Below are 25278 nucleotides of genomic sequence, written 5' to 3' on the forward strand. Positions count from 1 at the left end.
TTCTTTCCTTTTTAGGTTATTATCTATCATACTTAATGGAGAACTTTCCATTTTATCTTTAAAAACAAAAGTTCTTGCTGTATGCCTCCCAGTAGGTCCCCACACCTAATTTAGATGTAAAATGATAGGTGGATCCAAATACGCATTTGACCCGGGATGTAGGTCTGTTTGTTTATTGAGACGGAGTCTCACTGTGTAGCCTAGTTCTATCTCTGTAGGGACAGCATACTTGTGTGGAGGAATCCAGGCCATGTAAGCCCAAGCTTTCAGGAAATTGTGAGAAGTTTCAACGGAGAGGCAGGTATTCCTATGTAGCATGTTAATGCCTCTGAGAATGTCTCATCACAGAATTTCTGATACTCTTCCTATGATGACAGGAGGGTGGCAGTCCTTGAGCACGTGTGCATAAAACATTCTGATACTCAGTTGTTATGATCATTTAGGTTGGCTTGGTCTAGGGTGCTGCATTGTACTGATGAGGAGTGGAAACTGCTCTCAGATTTTACATGCACAAAATGTTCTACCTTTTCCCTGACCCCTAAAAAACCTTGTTCTTTGGTGGGATTGTCCGATTCACCAAAAGATGAGGAAGCCTTAACACATAAGACAGTGCAGGCCCACAGGAAGCCATACTACAAATGCATCTGAAACAGGTGAAATGCATTGCACTCTAGACATGGCAAACCAGTATTCCAGCAGCTGTTGAACGGAGAATCCTTGTGCAGTCAGACCAAGACAGAGCTAGATTTAGGTGAGGAAGTAGGCCATGCATCTCTCCTTTGCAGCAAATACAAAGGAAATCCTGGGCTGGAGTCCTGGCTTCGATGGTAAAGGGCTCAATTCTCAGGACTCATAAAAGTGAAAGGTGAGATTGATTTCTCAAGTTGCCCCTGATCTGCACTCATATAATAACTAGAAAGTCCTTTTAAGAAGAAAATAGATCTTAGAGTTTTTAAATCCCATCTCTTGGAGAGGACTGAGATGTTTGGTTAAGCATCTGCATTTCCAACAAACCTGTTCCTTCATCACACACTCACGTGATCAGGAGCCTGACATGAGTGAGCGTTGTCATTTACAGCCTGACTCACCTTTGTGTCTGTATGACCCCTCTGTACTCTGGAGCTATTGTATAAACATAGTTTCTGAGGCAGCCCCTGTGTTCATGAAGAATAATCCAGTGCAGACATATTTCAGAGTATGGGTATCTGATTAGAATTGTTCCGCTTCTATTTGAGCAGTACTGGTGATAGGCAGAGCCAGTGAGCTGGTGACAGACAGCCCTGGTGACAGTGTTGGTGGAGGTAGAGGGCTGGGGAGTGAGAGCAGGAGCTTGTTCCTTGCTTTTAAGTAAAAGGAATAAAGTCTATGGATTTCTCATTCTGAAACAGACTACATAGCGACAAGGTAGACAGTTTCTAAGAAGTTAAGCGTGTTTAAATATATGCACAACCATTTGTCTTCTAATGAGATTCCAAATTTGTGGTCTAATTAAAAAACTAGAGAAAATTGGATTTTTCAAAATAACAAGAATACCCCTTGGATTTAATTTCCACAGCATGTGTGGTGCGGGCTGATAGGGCTCAGGGTGGTTAGAGCCTTCCATGAGCGGACACCTTTTCTTTGCACAACCCCCTCTCTAGCCCACAGATAAACACAGAATGAACATTTCTAAGCAATTTTAATTTACTAAAGTTTGTTAAGTATAAAACTAAAACAAGTAGCTTCATCTTATAAATTCTAGTTTTTTGCTGTTTGTTTTTATCTATATTGTGTGTGTGTGTGTGTGTGTGTGTGTGTGTGCATGTGTGCATGTGCATGCCCCAGAGAAGGACATTGGGTTTGTGTATGTGTGTGTGTGTGTGCATGTGTGCATGTGCATGCCCCAGAGAAGGACACTGGGTGTCTTCCTCACTTGCCTTCAGGCTACCTTGTAACAAAGTCTCTCATTAAAGCCAAAACTCAGCTTCTAAGCTATGGTGAGGCCAAGGTAGATCCATTTGCCTCTCCCTCCCAGTGCTACTATAAGACGTACACAGCTATGCTCAGGTTTCTTCTTGATAAAGCTGAGCTAGGGCCTCAGCTCAGGTCTCTGCTTATACATCAAGTGCTGATTCCTGGAGAGCATCTTCCCAGGCTCATCTGTGTCTTCCAAGTTTGCCTTTAATATCATTGCATACCTATAGGCTTTCTTACTGTGACAGGGGAGTTTACAGTACAGTTTCTGCAGACCCTTCACCAATATAGAAGAACATCTCAGTTGGGCATGGTGCATGTGCCTCTAATCTCAGCACTTAGGAGACTGAGGCAGGAGTATTACTGCAAGATTGAGCCTTGCCTAGCCTGGTATGAGATCTGCCTCAAACAAAGCCAATTCTTTTTAAAGCACCAGTTTTAATGTTTTTTCTCTTTAATCAAGATATGTATGAATGAAAGCTCTGCCTTTGTGCACACCAGAAGAGGACATCAGGTCCCATTAAAGATGGTTGTAAGCCTCCATATGTTTGTTGAGACTTGAAATCAGGACCTCTGGATTAGCAGTCAAGTGCTCTTCACTAGTGGTGCTGCTCCTAACATCTCTTCAGTCCCTCTTTCACCATGATTACAATCATTTTTAAGTTCTATATTTGCTGCCTCTTGAAGCCAGCCCTAACTATGTTTCTCTTGCTTTTCTTCTGTTTATGAGCTTCCCAGTTCTATTTCATGCTTAATACAATTATTAATGAACTAGGAAAGGAGCTCGGTGGTTAAGAGTACTGACTGCTCTTGCAGAGGACCTGAGTTCTGTTCCCAGCACTTACATGACAGCTCACAACTCTGTAAGTCCAGCTCCAAGAGATCCAACACCTTCTTCTGGCATCTCTGGGCACCCATTCACACCTGACATTCTCACATATGTGCAAATACCATATACAGACACACACATTAATACAAACAAATTTTAAGTGAAAAAAATTATGATAGTTACTATATAGTAGAATAAAGCCAGGTTGACAGTTTGCTGCCCTGACTGTCTGACCAGCACCTGTGGAAGGGATACAGAGGCAGAATGTGCAGGGTGTGTCACTAGGATGAGGTTTCATCCAGAGAAAAGTCCCCATCAGGATTGGACTGTTGAAGAGTTGGTAGGCAAATGGTGAGCTTCAAAGTGCTCCCTGAAGGCTGAGTGCTACCTGACTTCCCTGTTTCTCCGTCTTGCTCTCTCACTCTTTCTTGAGCCAGGGTCTTACTAAGAGCCCAGGCTGGCTTTGAGCTTGCAGTAGTCCTGTGTTTGCTCTCAAGTAATAGGATACAGGAAGCGTGTGACCACACCCAGCAGCCTCTGTTCTGGGAAAAGTTCTCACTGAACTAGTTAATATGCTATTACTTATAAGTAGGCTAAAAGACCTAAATGAAGGTCTCTTACTACTACTAACATCTGTCTTGGAAGAGCTTGTGAGACATGGAGAACAGAATGGTGAGGTCTTTCCTTGTGGCAGTGAATTGTGGTGATCCATGTTTGAGGCCTAGGGTCTGAGCACTGCTAAGAATCACACAATTACATCCTATGCCTGACAGTGACAGACTTGCTAACAGAGAATACAGGTTCTGCCTTTGGGCTTTTCCAGATTTCCCAAGAGACCCAGGTCTGGGTCCCCAGCATTTGTCCTCAGCTCAGAAGCCAATGCTGGACTGTTTCTTTGTGATATAGAAACATACCTCTCTGAAATTAGTTTAGACTTAGCATCCAGGGTTCCTGTCTGGTTTTTCATTAGTTATTTATTAGGTTTTTTTCCATCAGTTATCTCAGACATATCTAATATGCCATTCATATGTAAGTTCATTGTCTGAAGAGGTTGCCCTTTTAAAGCATGCTTAGTGCTTATGAAATGTTCAAACAAAGACATTCTTGTTCCTTACTCAGTTGGTTTCTTACTCCGAGATCCAGAGTTAAATTCAAGGTCACCGTTCCTGGCATCATCCTCTGCTTCCCATAAATGACTTGTGCTTTTCCTTCTCTTAGCAGTGCTGAGGGGTTCCCAGTGTTGTAGCCTCAGAGGTTGGGGCCCAGCAGGTAGGGAAGGCTGCCTGGAGGAAGTGTAGCCTGAATTCTCCTCAGCTGTGATCTTAATGAAAGCTGATTGGTCAGTGTGGCTAGGCAGAATTGAAGGTCTCCTGAGGCCTAATCAGAAAGTGTCTGCTAGAAATCTGCCTCCATGTCTAGAGTTTTAATTTAAAGGTTAAAAAAAAAAAAAATCAAGAGTACATGAAGCAGGATAAGCAGGAGCTAAAACTCATGCTACCGCCTGGTGTAGTTCTCCATGATGTGCCTATTAAGTAGCTGGGAGCTATTTTAAGAGTACAAGTTTTGACCTTGGTACTGAGTCAAGACAAGCCTTCAAGCTAGCTGTTCAGCCTCTCAAAGCAAATAACACTGCTATGAGAATAAACTTTAAAATGTCTACCGTCAAACCTCAGTGATTCCATGGAGTCGTTTGTTTTGTTTTGTTTTATCTTTTAATCAAGCTTTACATTTTTCTAATGGCTTATGAAAGGATCCCGTTTCTTTGCAATTGTTCTTCAAATCTTTTTTTCAGGGCTTTTGACAAATCTGATGGTGGTAACCAGCTAATTCCAAACTCATTCCCTGGTAGTAAATCAGCACTTGGCACTCCATGGTATAGGCTGACCTAATTTTGACCTTGCAAAGCTAATCAGCAAAACAAACTAATTATTAAAACACATCTGTGCTGCTTAGAAATGGTCAGATTTGTCTTAAACTTGCGTCACAGATTTCAGGGAGACAGCTGGCAGATGTTGTTATAGGCTGCCTTAACGATTGTTTATGTTTGGGGGAGAGTGGTTCTCATGGACTCCTCTGCTGCAGTTAGGTGTCTTTGTCAGGATGACCATGCCTTCCACTTAGCCTTGAGCCTGATTCTGGTCTCTGCTCCTCCTGTGTTCCCGTATCTGTTCCTAAGCATCGTTCTGAGGTACTGACCTGTGCTAAGAGCTGGAGGCGTCGGGTTTGCAGTGAGCTGAACAGGTAGTTCTGTGTTCACAGCCAACACCAAAGAATTACTGAGAATTTGGTGGAATGTGGTAAGGACACTGTCATTGCCTAATATGTCCTGTTTAGAGAGGCATGTTGTGAGATGGCAGTAACTTGCTGAATACTAGTTGATGCTGGGTGCTAGTTGCCAGAAGCCGGTGTTTGTATTTGAACACTCATATAGCAGAGTGTCCTCAGATGTCTCATCGTGCTTGCCAGGCAGCATTCTGAAAAGTATGGATGACAAAACAGAGGCAGGGAGAATGCTATTTGCATTTTCACTTGTTTTGTGATGTTTATCTACTTTAACAAGACCTCAGAGAACCAACTGTAAAAGTTGACTCTCTCCTTCACCATGAGCTTTCTGGACACTGGACTTGGGTTATCAGGCTTGACCAAAAACACCTTTACCTGCTGAGGTGTCTCTTCATATAGAAATAGAAAGGCCTATTTCTCATCAGCCTCTACAGCTGTGAAAGTCACAGAAGTGCATTCCGATGCATGTGTAAGAGTTATTTATTTCGGTCTTCTTGTTGCCTCATACTGCAGTTTATTTTAAATCCAAGCACTTAATAGAACTTAGGGTAAATAAATGGTAATGAAAATTCATGATGTCTTTGGTTTTAGTAGATTCCATTGTGTAGATGTATTAAATTTTCTTTATCCATTCTTCAGTTGAGGAACATTTGGTTGTTTATAGTTTTTGCTTATTAGGAATGAAGCTGCTATGTACGTAGGTGAACAAGTGTTCCTGTGGTACAGTAGGCATCTTTTAGGTATATGCCCAGGAGTGGTATAGCTGGGTCTTGATGTAGAACTACTTCCAGTTTTCTGAGAAACCACCAAATTGATTTCCAAAGTGGTTGTAAAAGTTTGTATTCCTACTAGCAATGGAAGAGTGTTCCTCTTGCTCTACATCCTCGACAGCATGTGCTGTCACTTGACGTTTTGATCTTAGCTGTGGCAGGACTCTGATGGATATCCTTGGACTGTATGGTTTCAGATCAGCAGGTTTGATAAAGGTGGGCTAAGAGATGGCAGGAGAATGGGGGTCCATTGTGATAGCACGCTGCTCAGGGAAGCTGGGGGTGCCCCAGAGTACTCAGTGGACAGAGAAGATGGGTGTGGATGGGACTCTAGCCTGTATGTGTCCTGCTCAGCAGCTCTGATGAAGGTGATGAGTAGTGGAAAGGTGGTGGGATAATGGAGGTCTGCAGAGGATAGCAGGTCACTCAGTGCAGCTAGGCATGCCCCAGAGAACTCAGCAGGCAAGGAAATATGTGTTAATTTTTAGGAAAGAATGTAGACCCTGTAGACCATTGTGTTTACAGAGGTGGCGAACCTTCAAGATTGTCTGCTGCACTGTGCTTTCCTCTTACTGAAATGAGAAGTGATTAAGATGCTCTGTCAGCCAAGGGATAGATGGTCAAGAGCTCTTGGAAAAGAACTTTACCAGAATGTGGAGCTGAAGGGACCAGAGTGGAAACAGACAGCTGGTGGGTAGACTGGCCCACTAGCATAGCCAAGAGATGACCATGATTGACACGGGCAGTTTAAAAGGAGGTGGTGGGAAACTGAACATACCCAGAAAGTAACGAGATAAAGCCAAGAGGACGACATCAGTAATGGCATGAAGGAAAGGCAGCAGAATAAAGCCACAGAGCCAGAAGATGGCTTCCTCGGGTGAAGCTTGAAGAACTGCAGCACTGAGACAGAAACAGGAGAACAGACAAGAGGCGAGGATCCCAAGTTTGACTGCTGATATGTGCCTTTTGACCTGTGTAAGGGGAGTGCTGTAGTGTGCCCTACCAACCAGGGCTTGTTCTGATCCCAACCCATGAGTTACATTGTAACCATTTTGTGGAAAGCTATTTTGAAACTCTTTCTCTAATGATGTTGACACTGTTTGACAAAGCTTATAAATATTGCCATTGACAGGTGTGTTTTTCACCTATGCTGCTTGCTAAGATTTTTGGAAAATTTCTTATTGGCGAGTCTATTTAGGCAGCATCGTGTGCATATGGAATGCAACAACTGAACATTCAAGTGGAGTCCCTAGGAACAGGAACTACCAAAGTGCAGATGATTTCTCTGCCCCAAGCAAGCCTGGCCAATGGCCATTTTTCCATTCCTTATCCCTCACATGCTTCTGCATTATAGCATCTTGCTAAACTGTACTTACTTGTGGTCTTCATAAGGAGCCAGGAGAGTGGTGCTTGACTCTGACACCCCAGCACACAGCACTCTAACATTGTTAGAGTTTAGACATTGTTAAAGTCCCTCGCTTCATCTGCAGTTCCACTGTTCAAGCCACTCAGTTCATTTTCTCCTGGAAACTCTGTGATGAACAAATCTTAATTTTTAAAAGGTCAGATATCTTTCCTACATCGTGTTAGCTCTGCCATGTGTTATCTTTGACTAGAATGATGGGAGTAGCCCAAAGCGTTCAACTCGCTATTTACACATCATCAGAGAGAATTAAAAGTCCACAAGTAGGTAGCTCTGAAGCTGAGAGTGACTTGTCTGTGGAATCAGGATAGAGTTCTACATTTGCAGACTGAAGAACTGTACTGTGAGAGACATCACACCGTCATTTGCTCTGAAACAGCCTGTGTGTTGAAAGCTGCTACTTTGACTGTAGGTGGGACGAGGTCATACTGGGACTCAGCAGTGTCAGAGTATTCACACAGGCTCAAACACAGTGTAAGGGTGGAGTATCTATTAGTCAATAGTAGCAGGTTCCCTTTTAATGTGTCAAAAGGCCCGCTGCCCTGCCCCATCCACCTGTGGGCAGTGCTCGATTGTGATGGTAAGTGAGTTTGATCAGGTGTTTTCCTGTTTGATAGAGGCTCCTATCCCTGGAGTGATGACAGAAACCATCGTGAATATTGGCCCTCCAATCTGTCAGTGCCTGATGTTGTCAGATATCTCACATGAGTGTGGGTATTGACAGGAGCATCAATCTTCATGGAAATATGAGTCAAGAACTGGAAACTAAGTTTCTGTTGCAGAAAAAGCAGATAACTCAAAGTTACCTGCCTATGGTGCTTATAGTAGTTTATAGTGTTTACAGTGAGTCAGTCCATCTTTCTGTTCTCATAGAGGAGTTAGAGCAGCGCTGTGGTTCTGAGCAGACCTTAAACTTTTACCTATATTGGGCCCATTTTCTCTGAGCTTTTCACTTCGTAAGTGGAAGTGATGGCACTAAGCTCCTCTAGCACGTGCACACATGTTCTGCTGTGCCTGGCACACGGACAGTGCTTAATTTGTGACCCAGTTGTTCCCTTACACTTTCCTGCTGGGCATTATTTGCTGGTCTTTGGACAGGCTCTCAGTGTTGCCCACACTAGCCAGCCACAGTTCACTAAGAATCATGCTCAACCTCTGAGTGCCGCGGTTGTGGTTCTGTGCCATCTTAGAGCTAACACCATGTTTTCAGAGAAAGAATGTTTGATTTTTATTTCATTTTTAACACATTGATTTGCTTATAGGGATTTAGGCCTTTGTGGCCTAGATGGCACTTACTCCATCTGGTTTAAATAGTCATAAGGAATTTGCCCTTGAGTACAAGAGACTAGTCTTCATAGGCAGAGGCATGTAAAGAAAAATCTTAAACCCAGAATGGTGAGGAGACAGAGGCCAGTGGCTCTCTGTGGGTTCAAGGACAGCCTGGTCTACATAGTAAGACCTCTCTAAAAGAAGATGGGATGGGGAGGAAGGGGAAAGAAAGTAACTCCTGTGCCTGTCATCTGTCTGAATATCTTTGGAACTTGATCATCTGCCCCAAGGAGTTTTAGTGGGATTCTGTTTGAAGACCTGCAGCAGTCCATAGCCACCTCCTTTCTGTCTGTGATGCTTTGGGTGTTGGCTATGATGCTGGCACTCATCCAGAGCTGGCTTTGTAGTCCAGGCAGGCCTGCAAACTGCCCTCCTGCAATCCCCTTGCCTCAGCCTCCTGGACAGGAACCACAGGTGGGGGCCATGGTACTTGGCTTGCTTTGGGTCTAAGCTCAACCTTCTGCTTGGTACGCTATGTTGTTTGAAACAAAATATTCCCTACCACTGATCATATTTTCTTCCATTTGAGAAGCTAGACATGGAATGTGGACTCTTGCATGAATAATGTTTGGACAACATTGAAGAGCAACATGAAGAATGTAACCATCATGAGAAGCTGATGGTGTAGAAGGAGCAGGAGCTAGAGGCCTAAAGAAGCAGTGAGCTGCAAGACTATAAATGCAAGCACAAACAGAACATTCTTTCAGGGCAGTTTAGCCTCTGTACCCAAGATGTTCCTTCAGGAGATGCCACAAGCATTGTATTCTATAATGCAAATTGAGAATGGGCTCATAAAAAATGTGCCACTTGTGGCTGACACCTCCATGCTAATTGTCCTTATGTAAGACCTTGGTAATTCTGCATTTTCTGGTGACTATGCACTATGATTCTTTGGTCTAGACATCAGAGATTATTTCTGTGAACTAGTTTGCATTCGCATTGGTTTTAAGTTTAAAGGTATAAACTTATAAGAAACACAAAGCAGGGAGGACCTGAGCATGCCTCTGTTTATCAGTGACAGTTAGACTACAGTTAATGAACCAAAAGGAAACTGCTATGGCCCCTGTGAGCAAGTACATCGTAACATCTTAACTGCACGCTGTTATTCAGCATTTCCCCGTGCTAGAGTTTAGGCAGCTCAGGGTACAGCTGAGCACAGAAGGAGGGGTCTCTGCTGTCTCTACAACTGAACAAACAGCATGCTGAGCACGGTGAGTGCTCGTGCAGGGAATGGGGGACAGTCAGTGTGGATCACAGTCTACATGGTGGTAAGAGAAGGCTAGATGGAAGTACAAGTAGAAGCCTTAAGTGGGGAAAAGCAGTGCAATGAAGGATCTGACTCTTGTGCAGGGACTGTAAACAGAAGGCCCTCTTTCTGAGGACAGCACAAAAGGGGGAGGCTGAAATGCTGAATGCTGGAGAATTTTATATATGTATTAGAGTTTCACTAGACTATCCAAGACTTATAACAAAAAAAGCCCAAAGAGGGACTAGGGATGTAGCTCAGTTAGTAGAGTACCTTCTTAGCACACGAGGAGACCAGGCTCCCTCCCCACTGCATAAGCCAGGCTGTAATTCTGGCAATGGGGAGGTAGAGACAGAAGAATCAGAAGTGCAGATCTTCCACTACCTAGTGAGTCTGAGGATGACCAACAGTAGGTGGGACCCTGTCACATAGAGAGTGGGAAGAAAACAAAGGTGATGTGGAGAGGGAAGGAAGACCCAAAGAAGTCAGACTTGGCTGCTTCTGTCCCGCAGGTACTGCCACTTTGAAGCAGCCAAGCAGCTTCATGTTGCCCCTCTGGTAGCCTCTACCCTAGCAAATATAAGGTGTACTTGTCTTCCTAAGACTTTGTAATGGGAATCCTGAAAGACTGACATCAGAACAGGACAGAGCAGACACCAGAGAGCTGTCACGACTGCAGCCAGCTTCGCAGCCCCTGAATGATCCAAGGGATCTGGATCCCCAGTAGTGCTCTACAACAGTGTTGAGTTGCTAGTTCCCCGGGCATATCTGAAATAGATTAAAACACCTTTCTAGAAGATTATTCTTATACACCTAAAATGATTTCTACTGGCAATTTAAAAATAGCTTAGTGTATAGAACATATTCTAAAGCAGTCAGTGATTTAAAAATACAGAAAACAACATGGACCAAGAATCAGGTGAAACAGGAGGGGATTAAAGTCAGCTCTAGCTGCCACAGGTACTATTTTGTCCAAATAGACATTAAATCAGCTAGACTTGGCATGTTCAGGAGAAAAGAGCTTAAAACATGTTTAAAAAATAAGGTACCCAATATGAAAAAGAACCAGACATTCTTTTTTTTTTTTTTGGTTTTTCGAGGCAGGGTTTCTCTGTGTAGCCTTGGCTGTCCTGGAACTCACACTGTAGACCAGGCTGGCCTCGAACTCAGAAATCCGCCTACCTCTGCCTCCCGAGTGCTGGGATTAAAGGCGTGCGCCACCAAGCCCGGCTAGAACCAGACATTCTAAAGCTCAATACAGTACAAGTTAGCAGCAGATCTGCATACAGCAGTGTTAAAAGGATTTGTGAGATGGGCTTTATGCCAAAAGAAAATAACTCAAGAGATGCAAGGACAAGATGTGTCCTTGCTGCCATTCCTATTGCTATGATGAAGTAACCCTGGAAACACCCAAGGAAAGAAGGTGTTATTGTATCGCACAGTTGATGGTGCTGTTAACAATGCAGTGAGTTCTCCAGCCAACTACAGTTGTAAAATTCATTTTCAAATTAAGAAACAGAAAACAGCTAGGTGGTGCATGCATGCCTTTAATCCTAGCACCCGGGAGACAGAGGCAGGTGGGTCTCTAAGTTAGAGGCCAGGCTGTTTCAAGTAGTGAGTTCCATCCAGGTCAACCACAGCTACAAATGATCATGAAAATGCAGGAAGAATGAGTAACAAGCTGAGGTGGATCCAGGAAATGATAGAGAAAGCATGCCTGTAACCTCAAAGGATCAGGAGTTCATGGTTATTCTTAGCTGCATAGTTCAAGGCTATCCTGAGCTACGGGGGATTCTGTATCAAAGAATGAAGAAGTGGTACAATGCAGATTAAACCTACAGACAGTGATGAGGATGAAGGAAGCAGCAGGAATGCTCACTCAGAGTGTACCCAGCAGCCTCTAGTGTTAGCATAAAAAACCTGCTGCGTTACTGAGAAACCTCACAGCTTTCAGAGGGTCTACTGGCACAGGCTGAGGAAATTCCTTATACCAGTTCTCCGTCTCAAGTCTTTCTGCCTAAAGTTTCAGTCAGCATAGGAGCAACAGAGAGAATGAGTACAGCACAGAAGCCGTTCTTGAGAAGCCATGTTCACATGCGTTTTATAATAACAGCACAGGCAAGCTCAGGGAAAAGTAGACAGACACAAAAGACCAAATGATTTATGGTCCTATTTCTGTTCATGTGTGTGCTGGAGAAGCTAGCCTGAACCCTTGGAAAGTAGGGCAGTGGTTTCTTTTGGTACAGGGATATCTAAGGCTGGCTTCATGTGCAAGAACATCTAGGATGACATTTTTGGTTTATTTTTTTTAGACAGTCTCATTTGTTGCTCTAGCCGGCCTGACACCCACTATATGGAGCAGGCAGCCCTGTAACTTACAGAGACCCACCTGCTTCTGCTTCTGCTTCCAAGGTACTGGGATCAAAGGCATGCACCATCACACCTGACTGTTTTCTGTTTCTCAATTGAATATGAATTTCACAGTTGTAGTTGACTTTAAAGCTCACTGCATTGTACTCTCCAGTTATTTTTCTGCATGGGTGACATAATTCCAGAACTTGTAGGATAGAGGTAGCAAGATCAGGAGGTTAGTGAGTTTAAGACCAGTCTGTGTTGTCTGAGATCCTGTTTCCAAAGAACCAAATAGTAATAGTATTTTTAAAGGTAAAATAATAATATATAAAGCAAAAGCTTTTATTTAGAGGCCAGAAGAGTGTACAATTCGGTGTGTTTAGGTAATAGGTGATAGGTATTTGTGTTTATGTGAGCTAGTTGTACATGCCTTAGACCTAGTTACTCAGGAGACTGAAGCAAGAATACCAGTGCCCACATAATCAGATTTTTTTTTCCAAAAAGCAGCCCTGGACTCTGAAGATTTGATTCAATTTGTTCCTAAAATCATGTTAATAAGCAATTTTAAATCAGAAGGATATGATCTAAACCTGAAAAGGCCTTCCAGCCGTTATCTGGGGATAAGTCAGTATTGTAGTGAGTTTTTGCAGAAAGAGGCATTTTGTGTGTTGTGCTGTCTTCCATGTTGTTCAGTCCATTTCTAAACACCACTCGGTCTGGCATTGCCCCTTGGGAGTTGCAGAGCACTTAGCATGCATTGTCCCCTAGAGGGACCACAACAGCAACAGAGATGCAAATCCACTCTTGGGATAAAATAGAAATTAATTGAAGAAGAAAGAGTCTATAATTTAAGGCATAGTTAGCTTGGGGAGGGAGCTGTAGCTCTCACATTTGCTGGTTTCTGTGCCAGTCATCACAGCTCCAGTGTCTGCTCAGCCGCCGTGTCACCGAGTTTGTGGTTTTGCGTGTTTATGTATTACAATATAAGCTCTAACACCTCCCCCCTGCATTATCTGCTGCTTGCTTCAGACCCTTCATCTGTTGGCGTTTAAATTCAGTGTTGAGATTTTGAAAGAAATACTCCACAGCAGATGAATTATGCTTTTGCTGCAGAGATCCTGCCGCATGGATTACAAGCTCTGTTTCTCTATGCTTGAATAAACTCCATCAAAAGCACATTATCCCCCACGTCTGTGGCCAGCTGCCTAATTGTATCTGCTGTAACCACACGCTGGTGGAACATGATACCAGAGAGGAACAGAAATGATGAATTACCCCCTGCAGGTGATAGCGATCATGATGATTTTTAATTTCCTTCTTCCTCATACAGTCTAGACTGACTTCATTTCATTGGCCGCTGTTTTCTTCCTTGTGCACATGGGTGTCCCTTTGTAAAAAGACCCGCCTCTCTGACACACATGAAAAAGTCATTTGTTTAATTCTAAGCCATTATTCCTCAAGTGTCTGAGTGTAAAATGAACTGTTTACTTTTATGCATACAAAGTAAACAAGCAAAAAATGTGGCTTAAAAACTTTTCTTTTTTTAAATGATTCTGTTTATAACTGCTTTGCTCTGTGACCCCCACACGAGGCTTGAGCCAGCGCCCTGTGAAACCGTGTTCTGGTGCTCGGGAATGTTCTGTACTATAAGGCCACACACTGACTCTCACTTCCTCATGTGCCTCAAATGGCAGACTCAGGATTCTGGTAATGTTAAGAGTGGTCACCTGTCCTAGAACTCACTGTTGGCCAATCTTTCCTCTCCTGCTGTCATCATTTCAGTCTCACTTTTCACTATGGTGGTTATTGGTGGCTGCCCATTCTCCCTCTCAGCCTCAGAGACTTGTAGCTACAAGTTTTTCTGACTGATATAGCACCGTGGTGGGGGCATGATATAATTATGACCCTGACTTTGTAGATTAGTCAGCTACTTTTGATACTTGATTTTTATGACTCTTCCACCCAAGCAGTCCCCAGTGCTGCTGCTGACAAGATATGTGTTCTGTGCCTGCCTTCTGAGCCACCTGATATCCCCATGTGCTTGGGAAGCTCAGCTCCAGTCATTTACTGCTATTAGCTAAAAGTCATAGTTCCAGTTCTTTGTAGTGATTGTTGATTGAAATTAGCACCTGGAGCCAGGTGTACTGATGCACGCCTTTAATCCCAGCACTTAGGAGGCAGAGGCTGGAGGATTGATCTCTGAGTTTGAGGCCAGCCTGACCTACGGAGAGTTCCAGAACAGCCAGGGCTACACAGAGAAACCCATCTGAGGGTTGGTGGGGGAAATTAACACTCAAGTACCTAAGACATCCTGCCATGGTGGCGGCAACTGTAATTGAAAAGCAGTTTCTAGACAGAACAGTTTTGTTCATAAAGCAGCTGACATTTGATTGAAAACAGCACTCTGCCCAAATGGCCCTGCAGAAATACAAGGTCCAGCCATAGTTCAGCTGGCTTCCACAACTGCAGGTTGAGTCTTTTCTTTGTGTCTCTAGAACTACATCTCTAGTAATGCCCTCGGTGCCTGAAACTCCAGACAGTACCCAAACCAATGTATCCCATGTACTGTCTGCACGTACATGCACGGCTCCAGTAAAGTGACATACATCCAAAGCAAAATGAAAGGGCGGCAGCAATGACTGGGACACTGGGAATACTATAGGAAGCTACTTTCAGTTTGCTTATTTCTGGAATGTTTTATGTACTATTTTTAGACTACAGTTGATCTTGAGTAACTGAAATTAAAATAAATAGATAATAAATAAAACACGATAAGGACAGATTACTAAATAGCTAATAAGAAGGGAGACATGAAGAACATGTTCAGGGCCAGCCTGAGCTACATGAGACCCTGTCTCAAACGGGAGCCCAGAAAATCCCCCTTTGGCTTTCGACAGCCAGTGTGTTCTGTATTTTCGGTCCTGGGGAAGCTCACTAAAGAGCAGGCTGTCTGCAGATACTGTTCATCTTTCCCTAAGTCCTCTCATGTCTCTGAGGTCTCAGTCCCCAGCTGCTACTGAGAAGACAAGTCTGAGGAAGCAGAGGTAGGTGCAGTTTCCAGAAAGCGGAGCAGGTCAAGAGGCTTCCAAATGCTGGTCACTGAAGCAACACAAATGTTTCTTCCTTCTTCATTTTTGTTACCCAAGCTCATCAGTAGCTCCTTCACTGTTTATGGTAGGATAGGCAGATTAGCTTCATGTTTGATTTTTTTTTTTTTTTTTTTGCTAAAATCCATAGGCAGCTGTCTTGGGTTACAGACAGTTCCAAGGTATCTTTGTACTTTTAGATCCCTCTTTAGACAAGCATTCTGACATCATTGCAACTGTCCTGCCAGGTGATTGGCAGTCTGCTTTTATAAAAAGCAGAGTTAGAGAAATGGTTTTCTTTGTGATTTCTATTTTTTTTTTCTTTTTTCTTTTTCATGTATCTCAGACATAAGAAAAGTCCTTATCAGCTCTTTCTCTTCCCTCTTTCTGCTCCCTCTTCATTGAAAAATGTTATTGTGGGGGTGTTAACTGGGGTAGAAGTGACTCTTCCAGGTCAGTCCTTTTTTTTTTTTTTTTCTACAAAGGAGCTAATTGATTGGCCCAGCCTTTGGGGATAGCTGAGACACAAGGGTGGTGGTTGAAGTATAGATCTGTATAATGTTACAGGTAGAAGGAATAGTATTCACATTTATCTGTTTCCTATAGCTGATGTTTCTTTTAGAAATGTCAGTATAGACAAATACAGCAGACAAATAATCCAAAGTTGTCACCTGCCATCCCTGGTGAGCATCTTCGCAAGTACACTGTGGTCACACATTGGGCGTGCCTGCCACCCAGTAGTGTGTTCTGATTGTTTCTCCAATCAGTAGTCACCTAAGGAAACATTTTTCTGCCCCCTCACTGAGTTTTCCACCAATCCTCTCATTTGTAGATGTCCTGTGATTTAATTTCTGGCTTAGTGCAGATTTCATATGTAAAGGTCTCAGCCTGAATAGCCCCACATTGCAGAGCTCATTCCAGTGGTAGATCCCCACATCACCTGTGCCTGTGTACCCTGACTGCAGAGCTCTACCTTCCTCAGCAGTTTGCTGTTTCCAGAGTCTTGTGTTAGCCACAAAGAAAGAGTGGATGGAAAGGCCCCATCCCCAGAGCTGCCTGTGTCACACAGGCTGTGTGAACCATTCTCCTGCTACATGGATGTGCCCACCAGTCTCCTTCTTAAGGGTTTTTATTGAAGATTCTTTTATTATTAATCTTTAGCTATCAGTACTTGACTCCGTCCTTAGTCCTCTCTCCCTTCCCAGGGGAAGATTATACCTAGTCATTGTCCTTCTTTTCTAAATAAGCCAGCCTTAAAAACAACAACAACAAAACATGGCAATAAATCATTTGGGTTTTATCAGTTTTTTAAATCTCTATTCATTTCTTTTGGTGAATCATTAATGTACAAAGGACAATGATTTAGTTAGTTATTCTAACTACTTCAGGCTAGCTGTATATAAGAGACAGGGGACTAAAAATGTTTGAGAGCTCTATAAAATGGTGCTGGGTGAAAATTCTAAAAAACCTAGCTATGCCTCAGCCATCCTCGTAAAAATGCTGTGGCCTGATAGGGCACAGTGTGATCAGCATGGTAAGTGGTGGACTCAAGGTGTATCTGCTCAAAACCACCCAGCAAATCTGTACTGCATTCTGTAGACCAGGCACCAGGAGTATACTAGTGAACAAGGCAAGTGTCCAGGAATACACTTAGGAAAGCAGCTAGCTACATTTGTGGAGGTACCGTCGGTATTTGAGACCCAGAGATTTGATATAGAAGCTCATTTTAGCCCCATGGCTCTCTGGGTAGTCTGTGTCTGAAAACCTCCTCCGCTCAGTGATTCTGTTTGGCAGAAGTATCAGCAGATTTCCATCCTCTCTTAGTGTCTAAGACGGGATGAACTTAAAGGGTAAGTATTGGATTTGCTTTGGACTCAGTGTGAATTAGCCCTCAAAGATCAATAAAACTCCACATTCTTTGCAAAAGCAACAGAGCACACAAATTGGCCTGATGGTGATTTATTTCAATAATCAATGTCTTGTTTTTAGGACTTTGTAAGTTTAATTTAATGCCAGTTTTGAAAACAGATTAAGTCTACTTAATCCATTATCAAGGAGAACGGAACAGTAGCATTTAAGTTTTAAAGAAACAGAGGTGGAATTGGGCTGCAGAGATGTCTTGGTGGTTAATAGCATGTGCTGGTCTTGCCAAGGATCTAGGTTTGGCTCCCAGCAGTCACATACAGCAGCTCACACCCCGCTGTAACTCCAGCTGAGGGGATCTGTACCCCTTTCTGGTTTGCACAGGCATCAGGCACATGTGCTGAAATGACTGAGGTAAGGCCATCCTAGACTGACTCCATTGTGTGTTTGCTTAGACAGTTCTCAGCCCTCTACCTCCTGCCCCCTACAGTCATGTCTGTCATGGCAGCACATTTGAGGTCTCCATGGCCTTGAGTATGGTTCAGATATTTTAACCAAAATAATTGGCAAGGTATGTCTAAAACAACTACTATCCTGTGCAGAACTCAGTGTTTCAGTTACTCTTACTCTCATTGAACTTTGATATATCTGGGTGGGTTTTGCCTTTATGAAGGCTATATTCCTGCATTTAAGCACCAAGAGACTTTTCAAAGGCTCAAGCCCACCTTAGTCTGGCCATCAATAAAAAATACTGAAAACTTTCAATTGGCTTAGTCAGCATGGTTGTCAATAATTATCTTGTGTAAATCATTACCATATGGACCCCATTCATACATGCAGTCATATATACATATAAAATAAACATAAATCTTTTTTCAAAGGTGAAATATATATTTATCGAAATGTGTTAGTTTTTTCTAGAGACTTTTTTGTGTTGTCCCAGTAAGTCTCAGAGTTAATTTTAATGTTTTTCTTCAGATATATATATATACACATATATATATGTGTGTGTATGTGTATACATATATATATGTGTGTGTGTGTATATATATACATGAATATATACATACATATATATATACTTTCATAACATGGTTTTATTTGAGTGCTGTGATTTATGCTCATTATAGTTTTAAAAAAATAGTTAACATTTAAAAATTATACCTAGTAATCCCATCACAAAACTATTATAATTTGCTTTAAAGTTGGGTGAATTAGATGAGAAAAAATTAAATGAGTGGCATGAAAGAGCACTTCTACTGTAAACCAAGCCAGAGTGTAGCCATGTTCTTAGGTTTCTGTGAGTCACAGTGTGGTCTGGACTCTGACGGGTGCTTCTAGCCTTGCCTAGCTTGCCCTCCCAGCTGTCTGAAGTCTGACAAAAGCTGGAGGGAGCAAGATGGCTGCCCTGCTGTCTACCAGCATTTCAGCCTAGTCAGGCCTCTCTTCCTGGCCTCTCACCTTGAGCAGTCTGGCATGAGCATTTCTCTTGATAAACCATTTATTGATTGTTTGATTAGCCTTATTATATTAATTATTACACTGTTCTATGGGGAAAAGCCAATTATCTTCATTTTACTTACCCAGTGACAAGTAAATTTGTGTGGTGTCTGCTCTGAGATAGTTTCTAGTTTGTAAGATCTTAGAAAACTGAGTAGTTAATGGCTACATCAGGTAATTAATGATCAATTGCATTGCTTTTTTTTCTTTTCTTTTCTTTTTCTTTTTTTTTTTTTTTACATCACAGGCAGTTGCTGGGTACTTTGATATATATTTTGAGAAGAATTGCCACAACAGGGTAAGTATCATGAGTTATTCATAAGGACTAATTATGCAGAGTACTGTGTTAGATTTGTGCCCCAAGGTGTTTGGTCAGAAACATTTTGCTGTTGTAAGCAATTGCAGCTTGCATTTGATGTAGTAGATTAATGTGCCATGACATTAAAAATCCTATACCTCATCAGATACTTTTGAACTTCACCAATGCAGGTCGTGTTCTCTACTGGCCCCCAGAGCACCAAAACACACTGGAAGCAGACAGTATTTCTGCTGGAAAAACCTTTTCCCGTTAAAGCAGGTGAGAAAGCAAGCACAGGCAAAGCATTGCCTTCCTTCTGGGGAAACAGTGGCCACTCACGTGTCAGTTTACTTAGAAGAACATAGCAGATGCTGAGGTTAGAGGTCTTGGAGCTACCCGCCTGCATGTGTTTAAAGTATCGTAGTATTTGATTCCAAACATATTTTAGGTGCTAGAAAATAGCTCAGCTGTCAATAGTACTTGCTGCTCTTTAAGTAGACCCAATTATTCTAGCATCCATATCTGCTACCACCTATTACTCCAACACCATTCTCTTCTGACCTTGCAGACACCCACATATACATAGTAGACAGACAGACAGATACACACACACACACACAAATAAAATAACTTGAAAATCCATGCTTAGAAAAGTTTCCAGTTTTAAGTTGTATGAGGTTTATTGCTTTTTGGCTTTTGTTTTGCTCTGGTTTTCGGTGCTAGGGATTAAACCTTTGGTTTCACACATGCTAGGTAAGCATTCAACCACTGAGTAGCATGGTCAATCAGTAAGTCTAATTTTTACCTTCTAAAATAAAGAAAGAATATTTATCTACCTCAAAACTGTCATAAAATAATTCATAAAAATAAGATTTATTACTTTATGTGTATGTGATATTTTGTTTGGACATATGTATGTGTGCTACATACATACATATGCTGGTAGAGATAGGAAGATGCCGATGGAGTTACAGACATGGGTGCTGGGAACAGGTCCTCGCAAGAACACCAAGTGGGCTTAGCTGCTGAGCTATCTTTTCAGCCTCCAGAAAATGTTTTTTAATCAATAACTAGGAAATGATAACATGCAGATATAACTAAGAGAAAATGTCTTATTTCCTTAGTGACTACGCCACTATCAGCAATTAATGTATGAGACTTACTCAGTAGTCACTGTCCTTACGGCAACTTCATATAGAGAAGGAAAGGAGAGGAGAGGGAGAGAGGAGAGAGGAGAGGGAGAGAGGAGAGGAGAGGAAGCTTCTATGCAGAAGCTGGGTGGGGGCTGTCACTCTACGTGCTGAGGCTTCTTCAGCTTTTCTACATATTTGTGTGTAGCTGCTCTCACCTTTAAACCTCACATAAATTGGAGGAATCTTTTACACCTTCAGTTTCTCTCATTTTTTTAATATGTTTACCTGCACATTAATACCTGACACATATTTGTTACTGTTTTTGAGACAGGTATTACTCTGCAACCCTGGCTGGCCTCAAACTCAGAGCAATCCTCCTGTCTCAGCTGGCTGCATGCTGGCTGTTCTAGCTCTTCTTGAACATAGCTGTCACATTTACTTCCTTTTCTCTGCCAGTGTTCAGTTTGTTTTCCTATGACCATGTGCTGAGACACTGTTGAGAACATCCAGGAAAGGCTGGAGAGGGGGCATCCAGACTTGAGTGTCCAGCAGGAGCGTGAGTTCTGTTGTGGTAGATAGGAAGTGGCTTCGGACAGTTGTTCAGAGTTCGGATTAGTAGGCTGCAGAGGGGTTCAGTCTCAGAGATTTGCTAAAGCCGAGTGGCGGCTGCATATTACCACTACGCTAATGCGAAGTTCTGTCTCCTTCTACTGACACTGAGATGGCTTTGATTTCACTGTTGCTGCATAACAGGACACAGGTGCAGGTGAGGCTATTAGGAGAAACTTGTGCCTTGCTGGCACCTCTCATTCCAGGTTTCAGTGTATTTGTGGGAATTAGATTTTGATGGCATCATTTTCTCTGAAGAAAGCTGAAGCATAGCACCACTGACCGGGAGAGTAACACAAGCCAGGCTCTGGAAGCAGCTTAGCTTTTATTTCTGTAGCTCATGTTGGCCTTCCATGGAAACTTGAAGGTATTCCTTATTGTTAGCAGCTTGCCATCTTAACACAGGACTTTACAAGTGAGCGTGCCCCTGCTGTATATTTCAGACTTGAAGGAGGTAGAAGACAGACTTTAAGTTTGCTCCTTCAAATTCTCTATTCTAATTGCAGTGTAATACTTGATAACTGGTAAGAATTTGAAATTCTGCCTCCTCTTCCAATAATCCCTAAGATGACTGCCCGCCCCATGCTTTATCTCTGGGCTTTTCCTAGTGTCATGAAGCAGGAATGTGATGCCAAGGTTGTCTTACAGCTCACCAACTTACCACTTTTATTGTCCCCTGCTGTGGAATAGAAGCTAGAATTTAGTAGTAGGGTAGAGGTCTAAGCAGATGAATCAAGAACTCTATTCTACATGGAAGGCTTATGGGAGAGCAAATAGTGTGGGTGCACAAGGGCAGACAGACAGACAGACAGACAGATCAGAGCACTGCAGTTCACCATGACCCTAGTAGTTCTCAGAGGTCGTAGGCTTCCATCAGTCAGAGTGCTACCTATATGAGCAGGATTCAGTAGGGACTCAGTAGGAGTTTGTGGTGGGAATGTGTTCTCCCCAGCAGATGGGTTACCTGCATGCACCCAGCAAAGCTTTGAAATGAGACTCAGATGGAACTGAACTGCAGGAAGCACTGTGAATATATAGGGAATGATGAACCTGGACACTGCATGCAGTCCTCAGTAGCTGGTGTTGGTTCATATACCAAATGCAGAAAAAGATGAACTTATAAAGACCCAGAAATGAGAGACTTAGCAGAGCCTCACATTGAGGTAGGTCCATTTTCTATGAGAAGACACCTCCCTGTGGAGGTGGAGACAGAGATGTCTTAGTAGAAGGCTATGGGATTGGGAATGAAAGTCCTCTAAAGGTGAACTGGGTGTGGGCCTGTGGGAGAAGTGTGGGCGTTAGGGTCATCCTTTGCTTCATAGTAAATTCAAAGCCAGCCTCAGCTACATGAGACCCTGCTTTGAAAAAGTCTCTCTCAGATAGATAAAAAGATGGGTGATAGATAGATGATAGCTGATAGGTGCTTGATTGGTAGAGATGATAGACTGATAGTTGTAGATGAATGATAAAAGTCAAAACAAGGGGAAGTTTTAACAAACATGGAGTTTCTCACTGTGTAGGGAGATTCCAAGTGCCCTTTCCTCAGGGTAAGAGCAGGAGTCCCTGAGAGAAGTACTGAGACGTAGGGTAGAGAATAGTTAGGACAGAAGGCTATTAAAACTCAAGATAAACACAAACATAAAGCAAAAAGCATGAACTGCTGATCATCACATTTAAAAAAACAAAAACAACAAACCTTCACAAGCCAGATTCCAAGCATAGAGAGGACAAAGAAAAAAAGCCTCAGGTTCACATCAGAAAACTGACAAGGTGGCTCAGTGGGGACAGGCGCCTGCTGCCAAGCTTGACAGTCTAAAATCAATCCCTGAGACCCACATGGTAGAAGGAAAGAATCAACTCACAGTTCTTGATACGCACATGTGCACAAACACACATTTGAGCATATTCACATAGTGATAAACATGTGTGCCTACATACACACATTAGATAGCTAGATAGGTAGACAGACAGACAGATAATAGATGTAGTTTTAAAAAGAAAAAATGTGAGGCCTGTACATTTATAACTACAGAACATTATTGAGAGAAATTAAATCCTAAGTGATGGAGAGGTGCGCTGTGTGATTGGCTCATTGTCTGCACTATACACAAAGACTAACACACTCAGTGAACTGTAGATGCCATCTGTTTTTTAGCACAAACTTCTTACATTTTATTTATTTTGTGTATACACACACTGCACAGTGCTTATGGCGCAGTCAGACGATTTTGGGAGTTGGTTCTCTGAGTCCACAGTGAGGGTCCCAGGGTTGAATTCAAGTCCTCGGCTTGGTGGCAATGCTGTTCCTGCTGAATCATAGCCAGTCCTAGAGATGTAAATGTCAAAGTCTTAAACAGTAAAACACATGGTCAACACATCATCTTCTGAGACTTGTGGAGGCAGGCTTATGAGAGGGAATGTTAGCAAGATTGAACTATATGTGCCATCAACACTTCCAACTCCTCATTGGTCTGTTTCACCCAGATAAAATCCAGACTTCTCCTCAAAGCCATTTATACAGAAAGCTTACCCTTCGTCTCCAGCACTGCCCTTTCAGGGCCTCCAGAGTCACTTATGCTCCAGCTACCTTTTCTGCTCCTGGGGCCTTGTGGTACTTGAGGAACAACCCAGAGCTTCACAGATCCTTGGCAAATGTTCTACCACTGAGTTAAGTCTCTGCAGCTCTTAGAGTAGTCATTTCTTCAACAGTTCACTTTTCTTTTCTTTTCTTTTTTTTTTGGTTTTTCGAGACAGGGTTTCTCTGTGTAGCCCTGGCTATCCTGGAACTCACTTTGTAGACCAGGCTGGCCTCGAACTCAGAAACCTTCCTGCCTCTGCCTCCCAAGTGCTGGGATTAAAGGCGCACTGTCCTATTAAGAACTTTCTTGGGGGCTGGAGAGATGGCTCAGCGGTTAAGAGCACTGACTGCTCTTCCAAAGTTCCTGAGTTCAAATCCCAGCAACCACATGGTGGCTCACAACCATCCGTAATGAGATCTGACGCCCTCTTCTGGAGCGTCTGAGACAGCTAAGTGTACTTACATATAATAAATAAATAAATCTTTTTTTTTTTAAGACCCTTCTTGGATTAATTTAGGATAGTCTTCTACCAATGCAGCTCTCCTGGCTTCTTTGTGTGAGTTCCACTTCAGCTCTGCTCACTTTGGAGTCTTACTGGTTGTCCTCAATTAATGGCTCCCCACTCTATTCTCCAGGTCAACTTGTGCATAAATCTGCTGCCACATCCCCTTACACTGTGTTGAGTTCTAATGGCATGTTTGTGTCCCTTTATGTTGTACTGAGTTCTAATGGCATGAGTCCCTAGCCTCTTGTTTTTAATCTGTGTTTGTCATATCAGCGTTGCTGTGCTGAGGGAGTACAATAAGAGAAGAATCACTCGCTTAATCCAGTTCTTCAGTCACTTAGGGAGGAGGGTGGCACCATGTCAGGGTGCTTGATTCAGTGCTGTGTGGCCATCTTGCCAGCTCCAGTGTGCGTGGGCTTCTTACTGTGTTGCTGGACTTGAGCAGGTTGTTTGGATTTTTTCTTGTATGGCTGAAAAGAACTTCCTGTGTGTGATTTTATGTTCAATGTGTGGCATAGTTTTTAGGTGAAGTTAGAATCCAGAGTCTAGGAGATTTTAAAATATATGAATTTTGGTATCCATGATATAACATGCAAAGTGTTTGTTTGTTTGTTTGTTTGTTTGTTTGTTTGTTTGTTTGAAGCAGGGACTCAAGTGGCCCAATCTGGCCTTGAACTCAGAGTCTATTTGAGAATGACTTTGAATTTCTGATCTTTTGTCTCCTGAGTGCTGAGATTATAGGTGTACATGCATCATCGCATCGTAACATGTTGTAAGCGTAGCCATGAAGTTAGTCTACCTAGACTGTGTGTGCATATGTCTGTGTGTCTGTGCTTATATCTTCAACAGTGGCCAGTGATGTTTGGCAAACTAGATTTTGCCAAATTATGTGAGGGTAGGCTGAATAGTTAGAAAGCAGAAAGGTAGCTGGACCTGATGGTTTACACTAGGGAGGTAGGGGCAGGTGGATTCTGAGTTCAAAGCTAGCCTGTTCTACATGGAGAAGTCCAGGCCAGTCATGCTATACAGAGAGACCCTGCATTCAGTTTTAAAAGAAAAAAGAAAGAAAGGAAAAAAGAAATGTGAATAAGGAATTTCTCCAACTAAGAATGTGTAAAATAAGAATTCATCCAGAATCCATTTGACTAAGAACAAAAATCCACTAGGTTTTTGTTTTATTTACAAACTAGTTCTAAAAATAACTGCAAATAGCTTGGTGGGAGACTGGCCTCCCAGATAGAGGGTTTAGTTACAAACGACTTCCTTTCAATGTGTGGTGTTTCTTTACCTCTGAAAATAGTGTACAGTTTTGTTAACACAACTTACACAACAATTTTGTGTTAAAAATCTGATCTGCTTCATGTTTAAATTTGAAAGTATGCTTGTGATCAGGCTTTTTATACATACAGTGAGCTTGCTCAAGCTTTGACATACACAGTGAGCTTCCTCAGGCTCTTACACACACAGTGAGCTTCCTCAGGCTCTTACACACACAGTGAGCTTCCTCAGGCTCTTACACA

The 25278-nt window shown here is 42.6% G+C and overlaps 1 protein-coding gene across 3 annotated transcripts in view; it reads left to right on the forward strand.

Moving 5' to 3' along the window:
* The window catches only part of Prmt3 (protein arginine methyltransferase 3), a 92890-nt gene that overhangs the window by 53686 nt on the left and 13926 nt on the right, over positions 1 to 25278 (forward strand). For all 3 annotated transcript variants that reach the window (XM_021168526.2, XM_029479452.1, XM_029479453.1), the window contains 2 exons: positions 18882 to 18932; positions 19124 to 19211. In XM_021168526.2, the coding sequence (XP_021024185.1) occupies positions 18882 to 18932; positions 19124 to 19211 (139 nt within the window). The remainder of the gene's footprint in view (positions 1 to 18881; positions 18933 to 19123; positions 19212 to 25278) is intronic.

Source organism: Mus caroli, chromosome 7 (assembly GCF_900094665.2).
Source record: "Mus caroli chromosome 7, CAROLI_EIJ_v1.1, whole genome shotgun sequence".
Lineage (NCBI taxonomy): Eukaryota > Metazoa > Chordata > Mammalia > Rodentia > Muridae > Mus > Mus caroli.